The 24,734-nt window shown below is 45.8% G+C and overlaps 3 protein-coding genes across 3 annotated transcripts; 1 reads left to right on the top strand and 2 right to left on the bottom strand.

The window, feature by feature from the left end:
* Positions 1-3,124: 3,124 nt before the first annotated feature.
* Positions 3,125-4,409, bottom strand: LOC149277943 (DAN domain family member 5-like). The gene is made up of 2 exons (XM_089502572.1): positions 4,056-4,409; positions 3,125-3,391 (listed from the first exon to the last, which is right to left on the bottom strand). Exons 1-2 carry the CDS (start codon positions 4,407-4,409, stop codon positions 3,125-3,127), a joined length of 621 nt encoding a protein of 206 aa, XP_089358698.1.
* Positions 4,410-5,533: 1,124 nt separating this feature from the next.
* Positions 5,534-7,409, top strand: LOC149277942 (large ribosomal subunit protein mL64-like). Its single transcript, XM_089502571.1, has 2 exons — positions 5,534-5,880; positions 7,103-7,409. The coding sequence occupies exons 1-2, from the start codon at positions 5,534-5,536 to the stop codon at positions 7,407-7,409; spliced, it is 654 nt and encodes a 217-aa protein (XP_089358697.1).
* A 2,060-nt stretch (positions 7,410-9,469) lies between these two features.
* Positions 9,470-21,480, bottom strand: LOC149277941 (tetratricopeptide repeat protein 39A-like). Its single transcript, XM_089502570.1, has 18 exons — positions 21,452-21,480; positions 20,264-20,365; positions 19,725-19,856; positions 17,100-17,155; positions 16,506-16,573; positions 15,996-16,060; positions 15,441-15,540; positions 15,051-15,116; positions 14,558-14,666; positions 13,968-14,035; positions 13,722-13,781; positions 13,479-13,640; positions 12,765-12,856; positions 12,172-12,292; positions 10,858-10,969; positions 10,544-10,658; positions 10,015-10,131; positions 9,470-9,590 (listed from the first exon to the last, which is right to left on the bottom strand). Exons 1-18 carry the CDS (start codon positions 21,478-21,480, stop codon positions 9,470-9,472), a joined length of 1,695 nt encoding a protein of 564 aa, XP_089358696.1.
* Between the last annotated feature and the right edge of the window lie 3,254 nt (positions 21,481-24,734).

Below are 24,734 nucleotides of genomic sequence, written 5' to 3'. Positions count from 1 at the left end.
TCCACCTGCTGTGCGCGTACATGTTACAGGGTTGTATACGTGTTAATGATGTGGAGGCTACACGCTGTGATTACATGTTATGGATTAGCAGCGGACACAAGCGGGGTTCTCATTGTCTGCTGCGTGTACGCATCACGCTTCATACACTTCATAAGCTCATGTATGACAAACCACGAGAGCCCCTGCCGTGACACCCTGCGACCTGGGTGATTATTCACAGAATCACCGGCCCGTTCGGCCCATCTCGTCTGCCCTTTTTTTCTTCCACCCCTCCATAAAATAAAACGTCGCTTCGTTCCATCGGAGTCTCTGGTTTGGGATTTTGGCCTCATGCTCTCCACCATTGACATAAACGTCACTTCTGTACTTTATTAAATCTCTATATATTTAGATGTTTCCCATCTCCCTTCCAAGCCGGACATATCGAGAACCCTTAGTCTCCCCTGATTTATTTATTTTTCCTCCCCTTTTGGGGAAGTTAATTGGCAGTCTCTGCAAACACTGGAGGAGAGAACATCAAACCAGGAGAGTATTACCGATACTCATTTTCCCCCTAATTTCTAAACTAATTATCGCCGACAGTTTCAGCGATTGGGGGGGGAAAGAGAAGAAAAGAAGCGCGAGCTACGGCTAGTTTCACTAAATCAGTTTATTTCTAGGAAAAAAAGCTGGTGGCGGCACCAACACTTATCAGCGATACAAGCGATAGCGAATATACCTCGAAGATGAACGCATAAAACACACACGGAGATAACACTAGCCAGAGAAGGGTTTCTAACCCCTTAATGACAAAATGCATTGTTTTCAATGGGTTTAGGGAGCGCCCGTTGTCCTTAAGGTGTTAATGAAATAAAGCGTTTTGCTTGCACTCTAATTGTGTCGTTGGGTTCGTGAAGCTGGAATTCTTCCGCTGGGTTACAGGGAGAGATATGGATTCTCGCCACTGCTTGTAAATACCTTCGTCTTTACAGTTAGGATATCACTTTACACGCGCTCCCCCGCAGCGGACATATGCCTATTAACGGGCCCCTGTCCCGCGTCTGATCTTTGCGCGTAGTAAACCCCTCAGTCATTCCATTCCATGAGAAATCCGCCCCAGAATCCCAGGACTGATGAGAGTTTCCCCGTTAAAGGGGAGCAGTCTGCTTCATAGCGCAATTTAATTAAAGGGACACTCCTGCCATTAAATGCACACGACCGCCGAGAGGCCCCTTTACATGGCATAAGGGTTTATTTTTTTGTTTGTTTGTTTTTTTACAGGAGACGTCATTTACTTACTGCCATCAGCCCCGGCATATCGGAGGGTCCAACATATGAGCTTTAATGGGATCAACCAGGCGATCAGTGCCTCTAATCAGGTTTTTTTGTTTGTTTGTTTTTTTTAAGTTATTTTTCTTTTTTTAATTTGTAAGCCGTTATGGTACTTTAACATGCATTCTTCTTTGGGGAGGCTTCTTTTTAGGGACATTAAATTGTCACAAGCTCTCCCTGCAACAGAAGCACGTTGGTGTTGGGTGTTCTTAACGTATAGCAAAGTCAAGGAGCTGGAGTCACAGATCTCCCCTTCCGCATTGCGAGTCTAAAGCTACCCGGTTACGGATTCTCCAGCTGTGATATATGGCAGGAAAGTCTATATAGTCCTGGCAGACACAGACCACAGACAGACAGCAGAGTAGCCAGGCTATACGTTCATTGCTTTAGTGCGAGAGGAGATGCTGGCGCCACATTACTGAATATTCAGAGTGACCCTGTCCTATATTAAGATTAAAAATGAGTAAGTTGGTCAATAAAATCTGTTTATTTGATGTATGAACAAGATATTCAATCAGGTGAAAATTAGCACATTGGAAAATATAACAAGCTGTACATGGAATGCATTCTACACGGAACCGTTAGAAGATCAGGAAATACGCAGCAGCTTAAAAACCAAGTATCCACCAGCCGGAGAGTTTGAAGGAACGCTGAACGTTTACGCTTCCTGGCTTTACTATACATCACGAAGAACCAAACCCAATAAGCTTCCGTTTCAAGAAGGGCTGAGGTGGCCCTGTATAATGCATAATTAAATGACAGGGGGGGGGAACAAACAAAAAAAAAAAAAAAAAAACACAAGTTCAATTCTAAAAACTGCAGCTCTCCTGCAGACTCCGTTTAGTGATTTCGCCTATAGGTCAAGTACCAGAGAGCAGGTCTTGCCAGCAATAAGCACTTTGACTTTCTTGATCCGATACAAAAGTGTCCTCTATCTAGCCGTAGCATGAGACCGCCAATGAATGTTTGGATTATACGTTGGCTCTCTGAAAAAGCCAACATTTTACACATGCCCAACAAGCTAGAAGTTCATAAAGGAAAAAAAAAAGTTGACAAATTTAACAAGACCCTCAGGCACTATATAGCCACTAGAGGGAGCCAGCAGGGATCTGTACAAGAGTTAAATTAACAGATGAAATAAGAGGTCACACTGGGGGTCGAGTATAAGCCCCACTAGTTTCCAGATGCAGCTAGATCATCCACCATTTCCGCCCCCCCCCCCCCCCCCCAACAATTCATAGTCATCACAGGTACCCTCCTCTCCAGCGGTTTAAGCACAGGTAAAAGTAGACTAAACCTAAGCATAATAAAGTTGCCCCACAATGATACTAAATTGTATAGTCATCTAGGGATAAATAAAAAAAAAAAAAAAAGTTTCAATAAAATTCCTAAAGTTAATGCAACATTAGGGCTATGCACAGCAGCGATACTGCAGCTCCAAGGTGCATTACCCTCCACAAGCACCAGAGGGCAGTCAAGTCAGTTTCATATTCCCTCTGAAAAGGGTAGTTTGCTACAGGTCAAGCAAATCAACCAGATACAGAACATCAAAACATTCTGCCGTTTAACATTTCCCCCAATTAACAGGGTTGTCGTCAAGAAAAGTATTTTGGGGACATATTCACATAGCATGTCCTCTGTCGGGCGGAATCTTTGTTTAAAGAGTAATTAGTGCAAGTTCCCTCGGGGGAGAAAAAAAACAAACAAAAAAAAAAAAACAACTATTCAAGTCTCTGGGGCAAAGAGTCCTGGGATTCAAGTGGCCATTATAAAGGCCCCATGTCAGACGTTCGGTTCGTTTAGCCATCTGCCGCTACTGGGTCTCACCACTGCCAGGTTGTGATACCCTATCGAACCGAGTCACACAGTCACATTCTTCCACCAGCTGGACCTCCTGCCAGGAGACACGGCCACCACGACACTGGAGAGCCACGGAGATACGCCTGGAGAGAACCGGGACGCAGGACGTACAAGGCTGGAGAGAGCCTGTTGGATTGCCGGGCACATAGAAGGAATTGCATTGACCGAAGCAGAATTTGTTAGGAAGGCGCACAGGAACGCAGTGTTTTTTGTAGATATTCTGCAACAGGAGAGATTGGTGTAGATTACATAGGAACGCAACATACCGAAGGTAGAGCTCCAACCATGGGGGACACAAATACATCCTACATACAGCATTAAATTGACATTTAATGGTCAGACATGTAACTACAGGTTCTGAGCAGTGAGTTGTAGGTTTAACCCAACAGGTGGAGTCTCGCCGTTACACTAAAGCTTCTGTTAACTTTCAGTCGGTTGTAACTGCTTATTTCTAACAGGTGAACGCACTCCATCCACATATATATACATACACGTATCTATCTATCTATCTATCCATCCATCTCAGACCTTTGGCTAGCACAATGTTTGATCAGTTTATCCAAGGATGACCGTGACACACATACACACCTTTAGAGAGCCTGCAGTCTGGATTTGGTGATGCAGCAAAATCCAAAACCCATTTCCCACTAACTGGGAGAGCTAAACATGGTGCCAAACGTTAACCCACTAATGTTCATTAGTCTGCTGTTAATAACCTTGATCCAAACACAGGGATCTCTAACCCCCCCATTAATACAGATCTTTAGTAGTTAACTCCTGTTACCCAATGAAATGTATTACATTTTCATTCTAACAGAGGGTTTTCAAGCCCACCCCGGATCATCAGAAGGGAATACCCCTAGCACAGGTTCCATAGATCTCACCTGTATGAACGGCAACGCTTCGCACTTTGACCGTCTGAGGGCTTCTTGTGCAATCGGCAGGATCTGGTCAGGATAAGGCTTGGCTCTGTCCTTGTGAATAGTCCTCTCCCAAAACAGCTTCCTTCTCAGGGCTTCGTCGCCCATATGGTCCAAAGCAGAAGACTCTGGGATTCTGTTGAGGGCACTGTCGTCACTTCTATGCCTCCTAAAGAGCAGAGCATTCAGGAATGACTCTGGGGGGATCCTATGCTCGTCTCGGGTAGAAGCAGCCGATCCCTCTTCATCCCCATTGGGAGCAGCCAACACCAAAAACCGCAGAGAATGGAGGAAGCCAAGCACCACAAGAACCAGCATCTTTCTATCAAAGGGTTGATCTTTTTGGGGGTTCAGGTCTGGGGTATATCCCCTTTCGTTTTGGCAAGTTCAAAGGTCAAAAGACCTTCTGTCAGTAAGTCGCTATATAATCTGCTGGCAAAGAAAGAGAGACATGGCTTTAAATACCCAGGAAGAGGAGGCATAAGGAATAGATAAATCAGGAAAATCTGATGCCGCGAGAAATCCGGCACCTTTCCACAGCTGCCAGGCAGCCAAACGAGTTCCGTTTCAATGTAAAAACCCAGAAGGCTCTGAATTGGTTTCAGTGGAAGCCCAGTATCTGGGGTGTTTGAGTTTCATGCAGACAGGTGACACGGTGTCTGCATGGAAACAGCTCAGCGCAGGCACCACGTATGGATGCTACAGAGAAAAGGATGGACACGGCCTCTATCATCATCATCCATTACTGCCCAAAGCCTGGCATTCAGACAGCTCAGCCTAGGAGCAGCACAATAATTACAGCAAGAGGACCACCAATGCTTTTGTTAAATGGGGCATTTATTGCAGGATTACCCTAGAAGCCCCCGCTGCTGGGTTATTCCACAGACTGGCTTTAAATGAAACCCTCTGCAGAACCCTTTTGACTCCAGCCGCTTCAGTTTCATGGTATTCCAGAGTATGTAGCGGGCTGCTTGGAAGGGGATTAGTGAATATTTATTACACTAAAATTGTTAAAAGTGAACTTAATCTAGAAGTCACACCAACCATATACAAGAAACCCGCATGCCTAACAAAGACATTCCTAACCCACATAGTGTACTCTGCACCACTAACATCACCTGCAGGCGCCTCACCTTTACCGCCTCACCTATCACTGCCCTCCCTACTCTGCCTAATTTATCCCCTGATTAATTACGATAATTAACCACGTGACAGCCGGGGCGAGCAAGTGCATTTAATTTCCTATGTATTCCAAAGCTTGGTGCTGAAACGGTTAACGCAACTTAAGTCAGGTACAACAGGCGGTTTATGACAACGAGACAGGCACCGACAAGGGCACCTCAAAAGCCTGCTGAGGCCCCATGTAGGAGTACAGCGCAGGGTTTTTGCTTTTCCGCCACACACTAAGGGCCCCGTCAGGAGCCTCGTAGGGGTAATCCAAGATGGCGGCGCCCCTGCACCGTTGCTGGACGCGGTTGCGGTCCCTGACCTTGGCGTGGCCAGCCGCCGGTTATCATGCCAGGCCACGGGTTTGGGGTGTGGGAGGGGTTTACAAGCCAGACCCTAACGACCCCAAAACAAAAGAGTGGCAAAAAGGCCCAGCGTATGAAGCTAAGCTGTACGGTCGGCATGGCGCTGCCTCTGGAGTGAACCCAGCACAGCTGTGGCCGAGTCCCGAGCGTCTCCAGGAGTTGGAGGCGGAGGAAAAGGAATGGTACCCGAGCCTCCAGGAGATGCTGGACAGAGTGGAGGCCAAGGAGAGGGAGCTACAGAAGGCGAAGGAAGAGAAGTCAGTATGAAGATGCATGATCCACCCAGATAGGGTTATTACATGGGATTATGTCTCAGTTATCAGTGCAGGTGTCACTGAGACCTATTGGAAAGTAATACAATATGGGTTCGCGTATTATACGCATGCTGTGAGCTCAATGCTTGTATATGTAGGGTGCCCAGGCACCTAAATGTCACATTTCAGCTTGAAGAATTATTTTAATTGCCCTTTAATAAGCACGGGCCTCTTCCCCACGCTGGTTGTGAGTGGAGTGAAGCAGGATCCACCATAGGTGAGATAATTAAACTCAGCAGGTCGCCAAGATCCCTATTCGGAGTCTATAAGAAGCAGAACAGAGTTTCTTTTGGTCATACTGGGGTCATAGCTGGCAGGATCACGACAGGGGCTTTACAGCTGACGTTCAAAACATAACCCATGTTTCGTGGCTGTAGACACTGGTGATCTGAATTAGTGTTTTGTTTTTTCTCCTGCTGGTGTCCCACCTGCCCTGTCCTGAAAGTCAGACCCATGTCCTGTGAAGTGGCCAACCGAAACTCAAATAATGGCAGCTGTCAGACACCGTGCGGCTCCCGCTGCCTGTGGCCTGTTTGCTTTAAGGTTTATGTAGATTGCACTTTTCCTACCAAATAGTAGGACATCAAAGTTGTCTGGGTTCCAAGATATAACGTTATTCATTGTCAGAGTCTTTACGTAAAGTGTAGCTGAATATATTTTTAAAATATGTCTATTTAAACCTAAAAAACATTGGCCCAGGCAGCAGCTTTTTCCTTCCTAGGGAGACGGGTCCAAAGTTGTGGCAAACCCTAGACTGCTTTTTCGGGGGCGGATTGCTCATTTGGACCAAAATCCAATCTGCCCCTATTTTCTCCTTGGATTTCCTGGATTTCTAGGTGCTCCGAATGTGTGCTGCTTATAAGTTTGTCACGGGGCTCTACAGCTGTAAATACAGGCCGGTAATGCTTAGATAAAACAGATATAATTATACGTTATACTGTGTAAAAATACATTGCTATCTAAAATGGTAAAAAAAAACGGGTAGTCAGGGGGGTCGCCAAAACTATTCTTGGCTGGGGTGCTATTTGGTTTAGGACCAACCTTGAAGGAAGGTAATGAGATGCAAGGAGCTGTATGAGCATGGGGTGTGAGGCAACTGGCTCTAATAGAAGTGACCCTGATAATGTAGAAAGTATAAAACACTCTTCCCTTTTCCATGCCTTAGGGAGCGAATCATCGCTGCAAACTTGGCCAAGATGCCACAAATGGTAGCAGACTGGCGCAGGGAAAAGAGGGAGCTGAGGATGAAGCAGCGAGAAGAGAAGGAACGGAGAGAAAGGCTTTTGGCTCAAGCCCGGGAGAAATTTGGTCTCCATGTGGATTATCGAAGTCCAAAATTCCAGGAGATGGTGAAAGAGCTCGAGAAACAAGAAAAAAAGAGGAAGAAGTTGCTAAAGAGACAGCTGAGGGAGGAAGCTGCAGCAGGAGTTTCTGCCGCAGCATCTGGGCCAACCACAGCAGGAGCATCCTAATACTTTCACTGTAACAAATCAGCCGCTACACCCCATTGGCTGCAGGGGCGAAAAAACACAGCGTGCCCATCCATACAGACAGTAACCTCTTGTCACTCGTGTAGTCCCTGTTCTGCCAGATAATGTGTTTAATGGCTTTAATTGATTAAACACAGGAGTTACTAGATTCCTACCAGTGAAGCTTCTGTCTGATGGGCTCTTGGACTTACAAACTTGGGGTCACTCATGGCTTCCTGATGCATGACACGCGTACTTACGACGGGGTCCAGATCTTGAAAAAAAAATGTTTTTTTTCTTTGCCGCAGGTGATATTTTGCTACGTAAAGTAAATGTGCGTATGTGTAAGGCCCCCGGTGACTATAGGAAATGACGCTGCAGAGGTTCTGTGTCTGGAATGGCCAACAGATCCGGGGTATTTTTCTTCACATGCTTATTAATGAAACAAAGAGGATAAGAGAGATTATCGCTTTTTTGTGGTCTGCTTTTCATTTACATGCAACAAACACGGCGTATTTCTCACAAATCAAAAACAAAGTGTTGAGTCCCTATAAAATATCCGGTATAGATAAAAATAAACTTTTAATTACATCATTAGAAAAGACATTACATTAAATCAATATATTTATTAAAAAAATGTATAACCACCATAATAAACCAATGCCACACTGAATAAATAAAACCACACTGGTACAAAATAGTTAAAATGTCTAAAGATTAAAAAAAAGAAACAGTTGTAAGGTATACGGAATATGGCTACCACCAATAATCATAAATAAATGACTCGACCAGTGAACCTCAAATGCTGGGTCCAACCTATAGACGCAACTCCCCTACAGAAAAGGGGAGAGAGTGGCTGGAAGTCAACTCCCAGTAATGGTGCGAAGGTCAGCCTCGAGGGACTAAAAATGAGGGCTAGTTGCTTAAAAATTGGTTATTGTGGAAAGATTTCTCTCGCCGACCGCTATCAGTAAGAATACTGCAGTCGTTAAGCCCTGCTCGGTTCAGTGGCGTACTGTTTGTTCAGGATCGTTTATTTGGCAGGGATCTGTTGCCAGCCAAGAGATCGTATAGATATATACAATATATAAAATGATTTTAGAAATCTATGCAGTGGGTCGTTGCTAAAAGTTGGTGATGTACAAACGTTTGAGCTCTTACAGCCAAAATACTATCTACATCCAGCAAGAAAATACCGCAGCCAATGAAAGCTCAACTGCTAACGTACTCACTCTCTTCAATAAAGCGTTTTCATTGACTGCCCCGTGTGTACGTCCAAAACACAAACGATTTCCCTCCTTAGATGTTACTCTCGTCATCAGAAAGGCTCTGTATGTCTATACGCTGTGGGAGCAGCCAAGCTTTCCTGGGAAACTCGGTAGCGGCACTGTATAGATCGACAAGGAGAATCAACCGTGTAAATGTCCCATACATATAAGATGCTGTCTCAACACACCGATTTACCTAGCGGACAGATCCACCAAGAGGCGTTCCCACTAGTGTATTATTTTGGACGCCAGCGGCAGAGCCCACGGCCGCTCGAAGGATGAGAAGGCAGAAAAAAGTCTGCCAGGAGGAAGGTGCTGCGGGAGCGAACACGCTATCACGTAACTGGCCTTTCCAGTCCTGGCATGAAGCAGGCTTTTGATCACTCATCGCGAGCGTCTGTATATGAGAAAGGGTTTTCTTTACTAGAATCTGTAACACTTTCCACTAACAAACAACCCCCTTTCTGTTCCTGATGAAACTTCCCCGCAGTATAAATAAACCAAACGCCATTTAATGAAAACTGTACAATTTATTACATTTACAATCATTAGCATTCGTTAAGGCGATACGTTCCTTCATTAAGCCAACGGACGATTCCGCTACAAACTAATAAAGCAGATGCTGTGGTTACGTTTCCAGATCAATCGATTTCTGGGACATGGATGGGATACTCGGCACCGCTATACAGCACTGCGTGTTGATTTTTGCTTCCGTGTAATCGGTATCGAGATGGCGGGAATCATTTCACAGCGCGACATCTTCATTAACTATGTTTATAGGCGGCTGAGGACACATCAGGGCAGAGTTGCTCCATCTACACTGTTCTCCTCAGAGTCCGGGGCCTTGAGTTTAGACAGCGCGGCGTGAATCCTAAACAGAGTGCGCGATTCCATGGAATAATTTTTATAACTGTTCCTGGAAGAGAAAGCAATTTCATCCTATTATAGTGGCTGCTGGTAGAGGGTACTAGGTAAGTGGAAGAGCCTTCCAGCAGAAGTGGTAAAGGCTAATACAGTGTGACATTGGCATGGATGAATGGCTTGTGAATCTCAGACGAGTCCAACGACTGATTAAGGTCCGAGTCTTTACATCAGGATAAAAAGGTCAGACTAGTTGGGCCGAACGGGTCTTATCTGTCGGCAAATTCTATGGTTTGGGGAAGGAAAAATAAAACCTTTGCCGATATTTATTGTGTATAGGAATAAGATTTTACACCGGGAATAATATGGAACGTATCATCCATGCAAACTGTGCTCTACAGACATGTCAGCATATATCAGCCTGGCTATACGTCGGGCACAGAGCATTAGGCGCAGCTAGACCCGCACACGGCACGTACTTAGCACGACGAAGAATGGGAACAGCATCCTCTCCCCTACGCTGCTGCATATACAGAAGGCCGAGCTCCAGCAATGCGTTGGGGATCAAGTGATGATCAAATTTTATCCTCTTCTCACTGCAAGGATGACATAAAATCAATGAAACGGGCCTGGCACCGGAACTCGCCCTTTAACACATTAAATACATGACCGTCACTAGGTCACTCTGCTAAGCACTGGGACCGGCCCTTTAACCCACAAAACACATCACTGTCACTAGGTCACTCTGCTACGCACTGGGACTGGACATTTAAAACCGGGTGAGCTCGCATCAACTCAAGCCTGGCTCGACCCAGCTGGTCAGGACAGGAGGAATACGAGTCTGAGCCAAATTTTCATGCCACCAGCTGGATCGCCCTCCTCTAATCATACATGTACCAACCCTCTAACCCACCAAACATATCCCAGTCATCACGTCATGGAGCTGCTGGCTTTAACCTATGTAACATGTCGCTGTCATTAAGTCAGGTTGCGTCGCGGTGGCCTCACCTTTGGCATATCCGTATAAAACACTCCTCGGCGTGCGTCAACCGTCCCTGATGCCTCAAACACAAACCCTTCATAAGCAGAATGGAGCAGAGATCGTCATCCAGATATTCATTTGCTGCGAGGAGTTAAATATTAGCACCAACACACAAAAAACATTGTATTTTATATTTATATCAGACTACATTGGGTAGAGAATCATTCTGTGTGGCCCGGGGCTGCATGCACTTGCTTGTTAACATGATAGGGCCCCATTCCAGCACATGGCACCAGGCAGCCACATACCTTGACATCGCCCCCCCCCATTAAAAAGGTACCTGGCTCCTCGTGCAGGCGACTCTCAGCGCATCGCAGGGTATTCAGGGCATTTTCTGTCAGTTGGGGGTCTTTGCCAAGAATAGAAAACCCATTCCATAAATACATTATCTCCTGGGAGCGAGAGAAGGGAGGGCAGAGGGGTAGAGAGAAGGGAGGGCAGAGGGGTAGAGAGAAGGGCCAGAGAAAGTTTAAAAAACTCTAATAAGTATAATCCGCTTCGCTGCTCTGTGATCTAAAGTGCTACCGAATAGAAACGACGCTTCGTGCGCTTCATACATGTATCATACATGTTACAGGAGCTCAAAATTTTACATTGCCCCAAACAGCCTCATCAAACAGAAATGCATGTTAACCCCTTCATGAACGGACTGTTTTTCAAATGTTGGACCCTCCGTGACGAGGCTGTTTTAACATTTCTGCTGTGTTTGTGTTTTCGCAGTGATTTTCTTCTCTCTCATTTACACAAGTTATATATGGGGGGGGGGGCAGGACAAGAATGTTTTTATTTAGATACCATTACATTCATCATATCATCTAATTTACTATTAAAAAAAATGCTACAAAAACTAATGGAAAACCCTACTAAAAAATATTTTCACATTTTAATATATTTTTATTTATTCTTTAACAATTTTTAAATCTTTCATATTCTTTTAAATATTTTTGGAGTTTTATATTTAATATTTACAGGCTCAAATACCCTGCATTGCTGATTGCAGTACCTATGATCATGCTGCCTTCTAGTGTGGCGCTTGTGATCGCTCTGGAGAGCGATCACGCAGCAACCTGGGTTTTTTTTTTTCTGGTGTTGCTGAATGCCTTCATATACAGGCATTTCAGCAACGCTCGCTGAGCGAAGCTCTTTGCAGCAGCAAGGCGCCGCCATATTTAAAAGGCATTCAGCCTTTTTAATATGGCAGATATGATCGCACCGGAGACAGATCGCACGGGGCCCCTGCAAACTTTTTTGCGTGTTGATAAATGCCTCCATATCAAGCACTGCAGCAACACTGGCTGAGCGAAGAAAGAGATCCTTGATCGCTTTCTAACCTCATGTAACCCCACGACATGCTAGGCATGAAAATATCAATAGGAGTACCAGATGCGCTTGATTGTGTGTGGGGGGGGGTCTACATTAATTCATCACTCTTCTGGACTAACATTGGCTATTAAACATGTCACTATAGGCTCTCCTCTGAGGGTTCAGCCCATTTTATGGTGTGGCTCTTATGTAAGTATGATTAAAAGGGAAATATATTTATATTTTAAGAGTCTTAGGTCAGAGGGCACCTGATGGTATATTTGGTACCTACCAGAGCCGGCACAGGCAGGGGGGCTGGCTCTTTGGCTTGGTATCGCCTGGCTTTCCTGATTACATATTTTTCAGTAGGTTGAGATTTTCCAGCTATTTTCTGTTTTAATGAAGGCACCAGCCTGTGGAGAAAAGAGAGTTAATTCAGTGCTGTGAATCTCACTGCTGTCCCCTCTGTTCCCTCCTGTGGCATGTTACCCCTCTGAATGGGGATTCATAGTAGGGAGACAGTACTAGTTCAGAGCTCTTCCATTCCTGTTCCTCATGGGTGGGGCTAGCCACATAAAGCCTTGAAAGGTGCAGGGAGCAAATAGGACCTGGATGGGAGGAAAGGCCAGTCCCCTGCTCAGAGAGGAAACAATGACCAGGAGGACCAGTAATACGTCCTGATATAGAGGGCCTCCCTCTGAAATCGGGACAGTTTGCAGGTATGCACGCAGCTACATAGTTTCTTAATAAAAGGTACTTCTAAATGTACTATCTGCATTTACATTCAGCTACAATATCACCTGCTTCACTAATCAATAGGCAACCTGTTGCTGCTTTATGTGTAAAAATAATGAAAACCGTCCCGATAGTCTGGCTCCTCCTTACCTGAATAAATCTACTTCATTTTCACCAAAGGGCCGTGCTTCCTCTGCAGGTAACATACTTAAGAAGGCAGCTTTCATGTACACATACATGGCCTGCAGGAGAGACACACATGGACCAGAGGGAAGACTAAATGATGGAGGTGGTCCCAGAAAGAGGGATGGTGTTTGGATGGATAGATAGATGTAGAGAGAGATGAGGGGTAAGACAAAGGTCATATAAAAATGGTGCAGTAAGAAGGATGGCAAAATGAAGAGCTCTGTGTGTTAATGAAACTAGAGTTAAAGCTGGTTGAGTTCCTCAGCGGGTCCTATACACATCGCATGGAAAATGTTCCAGAGTTGTCACTCGGGTAAAACCAGTTACCCCTAAACTGAGCTCCTGAGTGGAGTCAGACCTGGGGTTAGAAGGAAGACAACCCAACAAAACCTGGAGATGCTTCAAAGACCATGAATTTGTTGAATATCCCATCTTTTTTTGGAATGTCTCTTCTCTCAAAGTTCCAGCAAGTTGTAATCAGGCCAAAACCCAGAGACTTGTGAATTCACCCCACAGACCCTGATAATTTAAATATTAGAAGAAGGGAAAGAAAAGGAAGTGAAAAAGAGGAAAAAACATCAGAGCGAGATTGGAAATGGAAACGAGAAATGAGTCAGGCTGGGGGGGGCGGATAAGGAAATACGAGGGTTAGGAGAATTAAATGGGATGACAGAATACCTTAGACCACCGATTCTCTTTAAACAGGAGATCCGTGTAGAAATACGCCACCTTCCACATCCCTTTATAGGCAAAGCACCACATGAGCTCCCAGTAACACATGTGATGGAACTGCTTCCAAGTCTGTTGAGCCGAACATCCCACCTCAAACCAACGCACGGCCTGGAAAAGGAGGACATAGAGCGAGAGGTGGAAACTGGACGAGAATGGGAACGGCAAACATGGCTTCTCGCAAACGCTCACCTCATCGATATTGCCTTTAATTTCTTCAATCCGCCCGGCAAAGAACAGGAAGATGGCACTCTGAGAGGGTGAAGAATCAGCCAATCACGGAAAGAGAAATGGTCACATGCTCAAAAAGAACAGTCACTATTTGGAACGTCCAATAAGCCAAATATCACACTGGGCATTAAGTTCTAAATATATTAATTTAGCTAACAGTACTAATACAGTAATAGCTCGAGCTCCTCTATAGAAGTCCCTCCTCACCTTGGGATAGCGGGTCTGGTAAGGCTGAAGGATGGATTCTGCTTCCAAAAAGTTATCCTCGCCAGTCCCTGTAATTGTGACACAGAGATAAAGAATCTGCCCCTCCCACCGCTGGGCGACACAGACAGGAGGGGGCTATGGGGCACGGAGTCTGTCCCTCCCACCGCAGGGTGACACAGACAGGAGGGGGCTATGGGGCACGGAGTCTGTCCCTCCCACCGCGGGGTGACACAGACAGGAGGGGGCTATGGGGGCACAGAGTCTGTCCCTCCCACCGCAGGGTGACAGACAGGAGGGGGCTATGGGGGCACAGAGTCTGTCCCTCCCACCGCAGGGTGACAGACAGGAGGGGGCTATGGGGGCACAGAGTCTGTCCCTCCCACCGCAGGGTGACACAGACAGGAGGGGGCTATGGGGCACAGAGTCTGTCCCTCCCACCGCTGGGTGACACAGACAGGAGGGGGCTATGGGGGCACAGAGTCTGTCCCTCCCACCGCTGGGTGACACAGACAGGAGGGGGCTATGGGGGCACAGAGTCTGTCCCTCCCACCGCAGGGTGACACAGACAGGAGGAAATCACAATGTCTCACCCAAAATGAAGCTGAGGAAGGTGTGGTAGCAGAGCAGTAACATTGTGCACAGCAGAGAGCGTAGGTTGTGAGACATGGCGCATTCGTTGAGCTGAGACAGACCAAACTCCTGAGGAGAAACACAAGAAAAGGAATTCCCATGGACGTGGCGACCACGAGTATTATCGTGTTTTTCCGGGTATTACACTTATGGGGAGTCTTTCCGGATGAAAGGGTTAATCCAGAAGACTTTAGGAAATCATTTACTTTTAGTACTTTTTGTAACGTTTCTGATAATAATTCTCCTCTCAAATATATGAAAAAAATGTTTAAAAAAAGGAATGAAAGGGATTTTTTTAATGTGAATGATCCAGGATTATCGACTTATTATCTTCTTGAACTTGATGGTTTTCTAATTTGTAACAGAAATACTTGGAGAAAAGTTCATTATAAAGAAATGGATATTAATACTTTAATTACACTTTAAACGGAAGGTCAGCGATATCAGACATACCTTATCCCCCGAAAACCCGGCAAACTCCAGCAACCTCAGGATCCGGGGTGGGAAGAGGGATAAAGTCTGAGACAAACAGAAGGCAAGTAATGAAAGTCCTGCTTATAATTGCAACCAAATCTATCGCTTCTGAGAAGGAGTTAAACTAAACATTCAGCGTTCCGATTAAACTGGCTACATGTATACTGAAGCGGAAATCCCTGCTTGAATACAGGTGACTCCAATTTAAAATATCTTTACCTCTTTGGTTTTCATGTAACGTAAGAACAATTTCCTTGCTACAGTTAGCAAGCCCTTAATAAATCTTCCCTACAGGAGCTCTATCACCTAAGCACCCCAAATTCTGACTCCTCCCACTGCGTCTCAGCAGGGATATGTAAATTAGCTCACCAGGTTGAATGCTCCAATCCCTAGTGAGACTCCGCCCTCGAGGTGCACCTGCGACTCCCCCTTCTGGAAGTTATTAGACTGCATGAGCCCGTTCAGATCTCTGGAACGAAACAGCGATACAGACAGGAGATCTGGAAGGTTATCTGGATCACGTCCCAAACAGGTGGTGCCTTGGGAAGGCAGGCCAGGTTCTAGCCTTCCCATCAGGAATAGTCATTGCCTGGCCTGGCTGAGCGTTATAGGTGTTATCGTTCTAGCCGGGCCATTCCCAGGTGAGCCACGTTACCGGCTGCCTCTCTGGACGGCAGCAGGGTCAGTCTGACCTTCTAGAGCTACAGAGCGTGGCGTCTTCTATACCTGCATGTCAGGGTTCTAAATCAGAAATCTGCCCAGCCAATGGAAGACAGGCATGCTAGGGATCCCATCGGCCATTGGCTAGACAGAGATCCGGCCACTTTTTACTACCCCCTAACGGCTTTATTTAAAGCCAAAAAAATATACATTACGGCCAAATAACGTATGTAGCGCCCAGTGACCCGAACACCCAGTTCTCACCGATAAATCACGTAGCTGTTCCGAACCTTCATTCCACCTTTGATAAAGTTGATCATATTCTCATCCTGGGTACGGTAAAAACACAAGACAACAATGAGCGACAGAAGCCTGCGACGCTCCCCCAAACCTCAGCCACGTGGATCAGTCCCACGGCAAAAGGGGGGCATTTATATAAACCAAAGCACTCAATTCCTCCCGATGCCCCTCTTTGCTAGGAGCTTGCTGGGTATGAGGGGATCGCAGGGTTCTACAGACCTAAAAGCCCCGATAATGTGTAAAACATTAAAATTATATATATATATCTTACACAAATAGCCATCAATACGTCTCAAAGCCCCGGCCCCCCCACTCCCCACGCGTGTGCTGTGCAGACGTTGGATGAAGATACCGCGCCGCGTCCTCTGCTGTCATATAGTCACACCGAGTACCGAGTATGTTCACCGGCCAACAACACCCCAAACTACACCGCGTGGGATCCGCACATCATTAACACACAATAACACACAGTACCTGCAGGAATGTGAGAGCCGCTCTCTGCAGGAGACACTCAGCGTAACACACCTCGGCGTGCAATTCAACTGCAACGAGACATAGCAGCGTATAGATACTCGGCATCACTATACAGCGCAGCCATTATCACTGTATAGATACTCGGCATCACTATACAGCGCAGCCATTATCAGTGTATAGATACTCGGTATTATTATACAGCGCGGGGGGGTCATTATCAGTGTATAGATACTCGGTATTATTATATAGCGCGGGGCGTTCATTATCAGTGTATAGATACTCGGTATTATTACACAGCGCGGGGCGTTCATTATCAGTGTATAGATACTCGGTATTATTATACAGCGCGGGGCGTTCATTATCGGTGTATAGATACTCGGTATTATTATACAGCGCGGGGGTTCATTATCAGTGTATAGATACTCGGTATTATTATACAGCGCGGGGTGTTCATTATCAGTGTATAGATACTCGGTATTATTATACAGCGCGGGGCGTTCATTATCAGTGTATAGATACTCGGCATCACTATACAGCTATACAATGTATAGATACTCATTACTGATATACACAGCGCTGTGCGGAGCGGCTCACCTTCTGTATAGGAATCTGCTCCTGACTTGTTGATAAGCGATGTCTTCTTCCTGAATCTGGTGGGTAAAGGACAGGTGGTTGTGATTCTCGCATTCAGTACCCAACTTACAGCAACTCACTTATATCACGCCTCCATTTTGGACCTGAACTCAAGTTACATCGTAACCAACCAATAAACAAAAGATACCAATGTTAGCAACTTCCAAAGGGATTGAATAGAGGGAGCTTATTAGAAGATCCCACAAATACCCCAAAACCTGTGTATATTTGGGGGTGCAATCTCTAAATCCAAATATAAAAACGTTTATTAGAAATGGGTGCAGCTCTTACAAGAAAGCCAGGGTTACTACTAGGTGGGGAAGAAGGACGGAGAGAAAAGAAGGAAAGATATAATCGCTGCAAGGTTTAAAAGCCTCACACCCGGCGATATACAAACACCCGGGAGAAGAACAAACATACTAAAAATAATTCATAAGATTCTATATTTAATCATCTCTGAGCCCTGTTATTATCTAAATATATCATATTAATAAATCCCGAATATATTCTGATTTAATTCATCGCTGATACATGATAGTAATTATAGAATGCAATATATATATATATATCCTAGAAAACTTACCTAAAATAAGATTAAATAATGTATATAATTATGTATATAATCTATATAATTTTGCAAACCACTACAATTAGGACTGCTAAGGGGGGACCCAGGGTAGAAGCTGCATCTTCATTCTCCTCTGTGGTCTGACAATTCTTGGCACCGATTGGCTGCTTGAAAAAGCCAATTCAGGTCTTGTGAAAGGAGGCCATGCAGTTATTATAGGCATTAAAGTGCATATAACGGCTGGAGGGTCCCTTTCAACTATCGTTTCATCACATTACAATTACATACTGAACGAGTATGGTTTGTTTGGAAGAGTTGCCAGGAGAAAGGCTCTTCTCTCTAAAAAGAACATGTTAGGTTTGGAAAGTTGCATCTCAACAAACCTCAAGACTTCTGGAGCGATGTCCTTTGTACAGATGAGACCAAAGTGGAGATGTTTGGCCGTAATGCGCAGCGCCGTTTGGAGGAAACCAAACACAGCATATCAGCACAAACACCTCGTACCAACTGTCAGGCACGGCGGCGGAGGGGTGATGATTTGGGCTTGTTTTGCAACAACCAAAACTCCTCTGTATCCTAGAGTCTAATGTGAGGCCATCTGTCCAACAGCTAAAGCTTGGCTTAAATTGGGATACGCAACAGGACAACGACCCCAACACACCAGCAAATACACAACAGAATGGCTGAAAAAGAAAGGCATCGAGGTGCTGCGACGGCCCAAAGTCCAGACCGCAACCACATCGAAACGGTTTGGCGGGACCTTAAGAGAGCTGCGCATAAACAAATGCCACAAACCTCAATGAACGGAAGCAACGCTGCAAAGAAGAATGGCCCAAAATTCCTCCACAACGATGTGAGAGACTGATAAAGCCATTCAGGAAATGATTACTTCAAGTTATTGCTGCTAAAGGTGGCTCTACAAGTTATTGAACTGTTACGTTTTTCACACATGGCTTCTCCATTTTGGCTTTATTTTTGTTAAGTAAACCATGACGCGGTGTAATATGTCATGTGTTGTTGTTCATCTCACGTTCTATTTACCTATGTTTTAGACCTGCTAATGAACAGATGATTGTCATGTCCTGATATTTAAAACCACAGAATTCAAAGAGGGTGCACTTTCTTTTTCACACTACTGTATATAGATATATATATATATCTATCTATATCCAAAACCGTGCCCCAATCTGCTGGTCTGGTAAGGTCTCCTTCCCCACCCCAGCACCAGTAACTACCCCCTTTTGCCGCATCCTGATTATGATGGGCGCCTATTCTGGTACTGCTGGTTTTTCCTGTTGTTTCTGGTGACATTTGTTGACTGTCTTTGTTGACTTTAGCTGCAAAGTTTATAATTCCGATATTCCCCTAATTAACCCCTTAGTGGCTTCAGTCTGGAGCAGGTTTTCGGAGACGTGCTTTCATAACAGCGATGGGGCAGAGTGGTGTCGCCATGTCACATAGCGGTGCCGTTCCTATGTCTCTGGATACACCTAATTCAAGTAAATTATATATATATAAAGAAGATTTAAGTTAAAAATAAACATTTATAGGGACCACTGACATGTCCTTGTGGCCTCCAGTTACAAAATGGAACCTTGGGGTCTACTAAGAAAATGTTGACATAGAACTTTTGCATATTACATTTCACCCTTACCGGTGAGCTACGGCCTGCTTAGCACAGGGGTACAACCGCATTCGTAAGTGGACCCTTTTGTATGGAACTCATGAACCTCAAATAGAACACAGATTTCATTCATACTCAATATCGTATTCCGAAATACATTCATTCATTCATCCATTAATATATAGAGAGGCGGTCACAGTCATTTGCATCCCCCCAAAAGTTAAACATTTCCATCGATGAGACAGAAAATTATACCCCAGAGTGACCCGATGGCAACCAAGGACATTATTTGCCACACACATCTCCTATGAGTGCCCCTAGTTAATGGGACCATCTGCCCCCCCCCTCCGACAACGATTATAAGCATCATTCACAGCCAACGCAGCACCCTTACCTCTGGCAGATCTCTTGCGCCCGTTTCATGTTCTGTCCGGCGTTGATAATGTCTTCTGGCTCAAACGTCATCATTGCTTTCATTTCCAGTATGGTTCCATATACAAGGCCGTGGTACATGCTGTCTTTAGCCCTGGGGTAAACATGAACAGGCAAACAAGTCACCCACTCCCTCCTGTCCTGTATAGAAGAAGCCTACCTGGGAACAGTCAGGGTTTGCCCTGAGTCTCTGGGCTTTTACGCCAATCTCGGGGTGAATGGTGAGATTTTCAGGGTTCTACACACTGTGGCCGACTTATATTCTATTCTGATTTAATGATATCTGAGCATCCAGACTAATGCCTTTCGTACTGCTACATCACAGCTGACATCCCTGCTTGTACACAGGTGACTCAATTCAGAATATTTTTCCAATACATTATTTTCATCAGGGCCGTTGGTAGAATTCCTGGAAATCTCCGCGATGGGTCGTTAAAGGGTTTATATCTGTAGAGCCCCGCGGTCCACTCATTTAGAAAATCCCCCCCGATTTATTCTTACTTCGGCTGCAGAAGATCCAGACTTTCATTAAACTGGTTATCCAAAAACAGATTCAGAGCTTCCATGCATTCATTCAGATCCCGGGAGAGATCCACACCGGACCTGCAACGAAAACTTAGATTGGACACACGTACCTAATAGCATGATACAGCAGTATCCCTACCCTGACTGCCCCACCCTGAGTGCCTTATTACCCCCTATAAAATATTATTACAGTAACCCGGCTCCTGAGGGCCTTATTACCCCTGTAACATCTTATTACAGTAACCCGGCCCCTGAGTGCCTTATTACCCCTGTAACATCTTATTACAGTAACCCGGCTCCTGAGTGCCTTATTACCCCTGTAACATCTTATTACAGTAACCCGGCCCCCAAGTGCCTTATTACCCCTGTAACATCTTATTACAGTAACCCGGATCCTGAGTGCCTTATTGCTTTGTGTAAGACTTTCCTTTCTGGTGTGGAAAGGTGTGTTTAGTGTGTAAACCATTCTTTTAATCATTAGGAAGTAGTATGGTGGGTGCCTCCCTGTACTTTGGAGTAACGTATTTGCTGAAGGTGGTTTATTCTATGAATGTATCGGTACAATAGAATGGATGAGCTATTAATAATGAGCTATGACAATAGGTGTCATGGGCCGGGTTACTGTAATAAGATGTTACTGGGGTAATAAGGCACTCAGGGGCCGGGTTACTGTAATAAGCTGTTACAGGGGTAATAAGGCACTCAGGGGCTGGGTTACTGTAATAAGATGTTACAGGGGTAATAAGGCACTCAGGGGCCGGGTTACTGTAATAAGGTGTTACAGGGGTAATAAGGCACTCAGGGGCCAGGTTACTGTAATAAGATGTTACTGGGGTAATAAGGCACTCAGGGGCCGGGTTACTGTAATAAGAGGTTAGACAGCTGGAGTGTCAGAGCAAACATTATTGTAAATGGATCTGAAAGCAGACAGTGATATAATCAGTGGGTTCCCTGAAGTAAATATTGTGTATGAAATGTACCTGGGAGCCCAATCCTAACTCCCACCCACCTGCTGTGAGTGATGTGCGGGCATGCATTGCCCCCTGGGGTAATAATGCAGGTGTGTCGCACGGGCAGTTATGTCTCCATTTGATGAGTTCACAGTGTGGCCCCCTGGGGGTTGCAGTAAGTGGCCCCCAGTACAGGTGTGTGAACCCCACTTACGTGTCCCCTGATCCAGGCTGGCTGCTCATGTTGCTCCTGCACAGGCTGATTGTGAAGCCACGCCCACTGACACCTGTCTGGGGGAGGGCTATACCTCACCTAGCTCATGTCTACCTGTCAGAGCCCTGACTCCTCTGACCACGCCCTCTGACACGTGGAGTCCTCTGGAATTTTGTGGACACGCCCTTTTCGGGGAGGGTTTTCAAATAACCACGCCCAGCGACGGATCGTTGTCTTTTATTGGGCTGAGAGGAATGCTTTAGTCTTTCCGCGCTGATGATTTGTGTGGCTGCGCATGATGGGAGTTATAGTGTGCAGACACTGCGATGCCTCCTATTCCTTTTCACACTTTAATGGTTCTGCTGCACGTCCCATCAGGCTCAGCCAGCTTGTAAGCGTAATGTTTTGGTCCATTAGAACTTTCTTTTGTAATCCATGAATGAGTTAAAACCGTGACGCGTTTGGGTGCCTAGTGTTCCACTTCTGCGGCAAGACCTGGCTGAGGGCCGTTGGAGTTGTAGTCTGTCTAGGGGGCTGCATAGAGGACCACCTGGGGCCTGAAATGGGAATCTGGTGACACTGGTGGAGTTTAGGGGCTAACAAAATACAGAAGGGAAGTTTATTTCACAGGAGGGGGAATGTTAGAACAAGAGGCCGAGGGTCAGAGGCTTATATGGAATGTAAGAAAGTTTTACTTTACCAAGAGGGTGGTGGATAAATGAAACAGCCTCCCAGCAGAAGTGGTAGGGGCTTATACATCTAAGACGAAATGTGTTTATAGCAGGAAAAATGGGCAACTAGATGGAGGGAACGGGGCTGATCTGCCGGCAGGTTCTGTGATGAGAGTAGCTGTGCGGTGGCCGGGGATGTGCAGATAACCAGTACGGTCAGGGGAGGCTGCCTGTGCTGCATTTAGGGTATTTGATTCGATCCCTCTGGGAGGACTGGGTGTTCCACGTTGGGCTCTAACGATTATTATACTGGGCCGCTTGGTAATATATACACATTACCACTATACGGTACAGAAAACATTCCGAGCACCCAGAAAACAGACATCAGGGGACGACAAACAAAGAGGGTCCCAAAGAGGGAGTGGCCCTTAAAACCGGGACTATTGGGAGGTATATGTTTGGGTAACCCCTCTCTGGTGTGAGATTTGGGGCACGAGGCAAGCGCGTTTTACCCCAACGAATAACCTCCTTTATACAACATTGGATATCATTACAACCGGAACCAAGGCTCAGGCGTGCGCGTCACATGATCCACAACTCTCAGCATGCTCAGCCATGCCGTCTCGACTCAGCATTGTTGTGGCAGACGTTTCCTCGTATCTCACACCTAAACCATAAAAACTCCCCGAACCGGCTTCTCCAGGAGGGAACGTGCGGCTGCGTTAACCCTTTGGGGGTTACGGCCGGTTCTCATTGTTTTATTGGGTGGCTGTTTAAAGCGCCGGTTATCCTGTTTAGAATACGCTTCTAGAGCAAAAGATACACAGGGGGCTATAATTAAAGAGTGCAAAGTGGTCTCCATATTGCCATAGCAACCAGTGAGCCAGTCCAGTCGGCAGTATTAGTCCATCGGTTGCTATGGTGAGGAGACTACAATGTACCAAATCCCCCCAACCTGGCTTATTTCTCTCATAGACATAGAAAGAGTTAAATTCCATTTATAGGGACGCCGCAGCCATCGCATGCACTTTAATGCACATGGTAGGATGCGGTCCCTTTAAATCTTTGTGGTGTTTTCCCACCCGCTTGCAAATGCATACTAGTTGCCCCTTTGCCTGCCCCCAGCTATTTTCCAGACACCTGTGCGCATGAATGGAAGGCTTCAAGCTCCCAATTAGTGGCGAGAATCTTTGGACCATAGAGGAGAAGGGCAGCTGCATCTGTACGGCTGCAGCTTCTACCACTAAGTGCTTTTTTATTCATTCTTAAAGTACACATCTGCCTTCTTCTTTAGCTGGGGTGCCAATAAACCGTCCCTTTAACTCTCTCTGACACGGAGGGGCAAAGATGTGGAGGAAGGGGTAGGTCGCAGCAGAAGATCTCGTTAGTCTGTGGGACTATAGACGGTACAGCGATGGCTCCCAGGTCCGTACAGATCGCTTTTCTCCTGCTCCCCAGTTGTACAGACACAGGAAGTGTCATGCTATGATGTCATAAGCCAGCAATAAGCCATTGCATGTGGCCTATGGTGCACACCCTGGCTCTCTGTATCAGTGAACCGCAAAGTCGTTGCGCGAGGAACCTGCGCTGGCAGAAGCTCCTAACTGTGGTCTTATTCGGGGCACTTTTGTTCGAGGGCATGTTAGAAGCATAACTCCCAACAGTCCCACTTTTCATGGGACTGTCCTACTGCCTGTCACAAAGCAACAGTATACCTGAAACAGAGTCACGTGAAGTACAGACGACAGTCATCCCATCATACAGTAAAACAAAATATTTCATTTAGGAGAATAACGTAATCTATCATTATTGTGACCTGCAGAACCCTGCGATCCCCTCATACCCAGCAAACATTCTGAGCTCCTAGAAAAGAGGGGCAGCAGGGGAGGAAGAAGTGGGGCAGAGGGATAATGGACAGTCCCCATGGGTATTCTTGGAAAATATGGAAGCGACAGCTACATGGGCTACTGAGGCAACTGCACCTTTAGCCATACAGTTCATCCACCCCTGCTCCACACTAGAACACCATGAAGCGAGTGCCCCCTGCTGAAGAGACCCATAAAATGTACAGACAGGCCACTGCTCTCAATATTCAGCCATTTGCACTGAGAAGTATCCTTAGCTTCACCACTAGGTGGCAGCATTGCTCACAATATCTAACCAGGACCAAACGGTGCTTTTCTTACTGCTCCATCTCAGCGGAAACACCTGCTTGAACACAGGTGACCTCATTCAGAATACTTTTACCTTCTGACAAGTTGTAATAGACAACCTTGTGAAAGTAAAGTTAGGATGCAGAACAGGTGTAGCCATTGACATTACTCAGATCACTTATTGAATGGAAGCGGTCTGTGTGAGTTTATTAACCCACTTGTTGACGGGTATGAAACACACGCAATATCTTTAACACCCCATTCCCACCTCTGCATCACATCCGCTGCCACCCCCCATTCCACGGACGGTCCTACGCAGCCAGATCGTACACCCCCCGGTGAAAAGCTTTGGCGTGGATTGCTACGGCTGTCAGGCTCCGTATTGACCGTGAAGGATATTATAGATCTGTTGCCTGTAAACGCATTAGTAGGGGGCAGATAGTAATTGTATTAGAGGAG

The sequence above is a fragment of the Sceloporus occidentalis genome, unplaced genomic scaffold (assembly GCF_023333645.1).
Source record: "Sceloporus occidentalis isolate IW3139 unplaced genomic scaffold, rSceOcc1.0.p SCAF_205, whole genome shotgun sequence".
NCBI lineage: Eukaryota > Metazoa > Chordata > Lepidosauria > Squamata > Phrynosomatidae > Sceloporus > Sceloporus occidentalis.
Note: the sequence above shows the minus strand (reverse complement) of the source record. Positions and strands in the feature narration are given on the sequence as shown.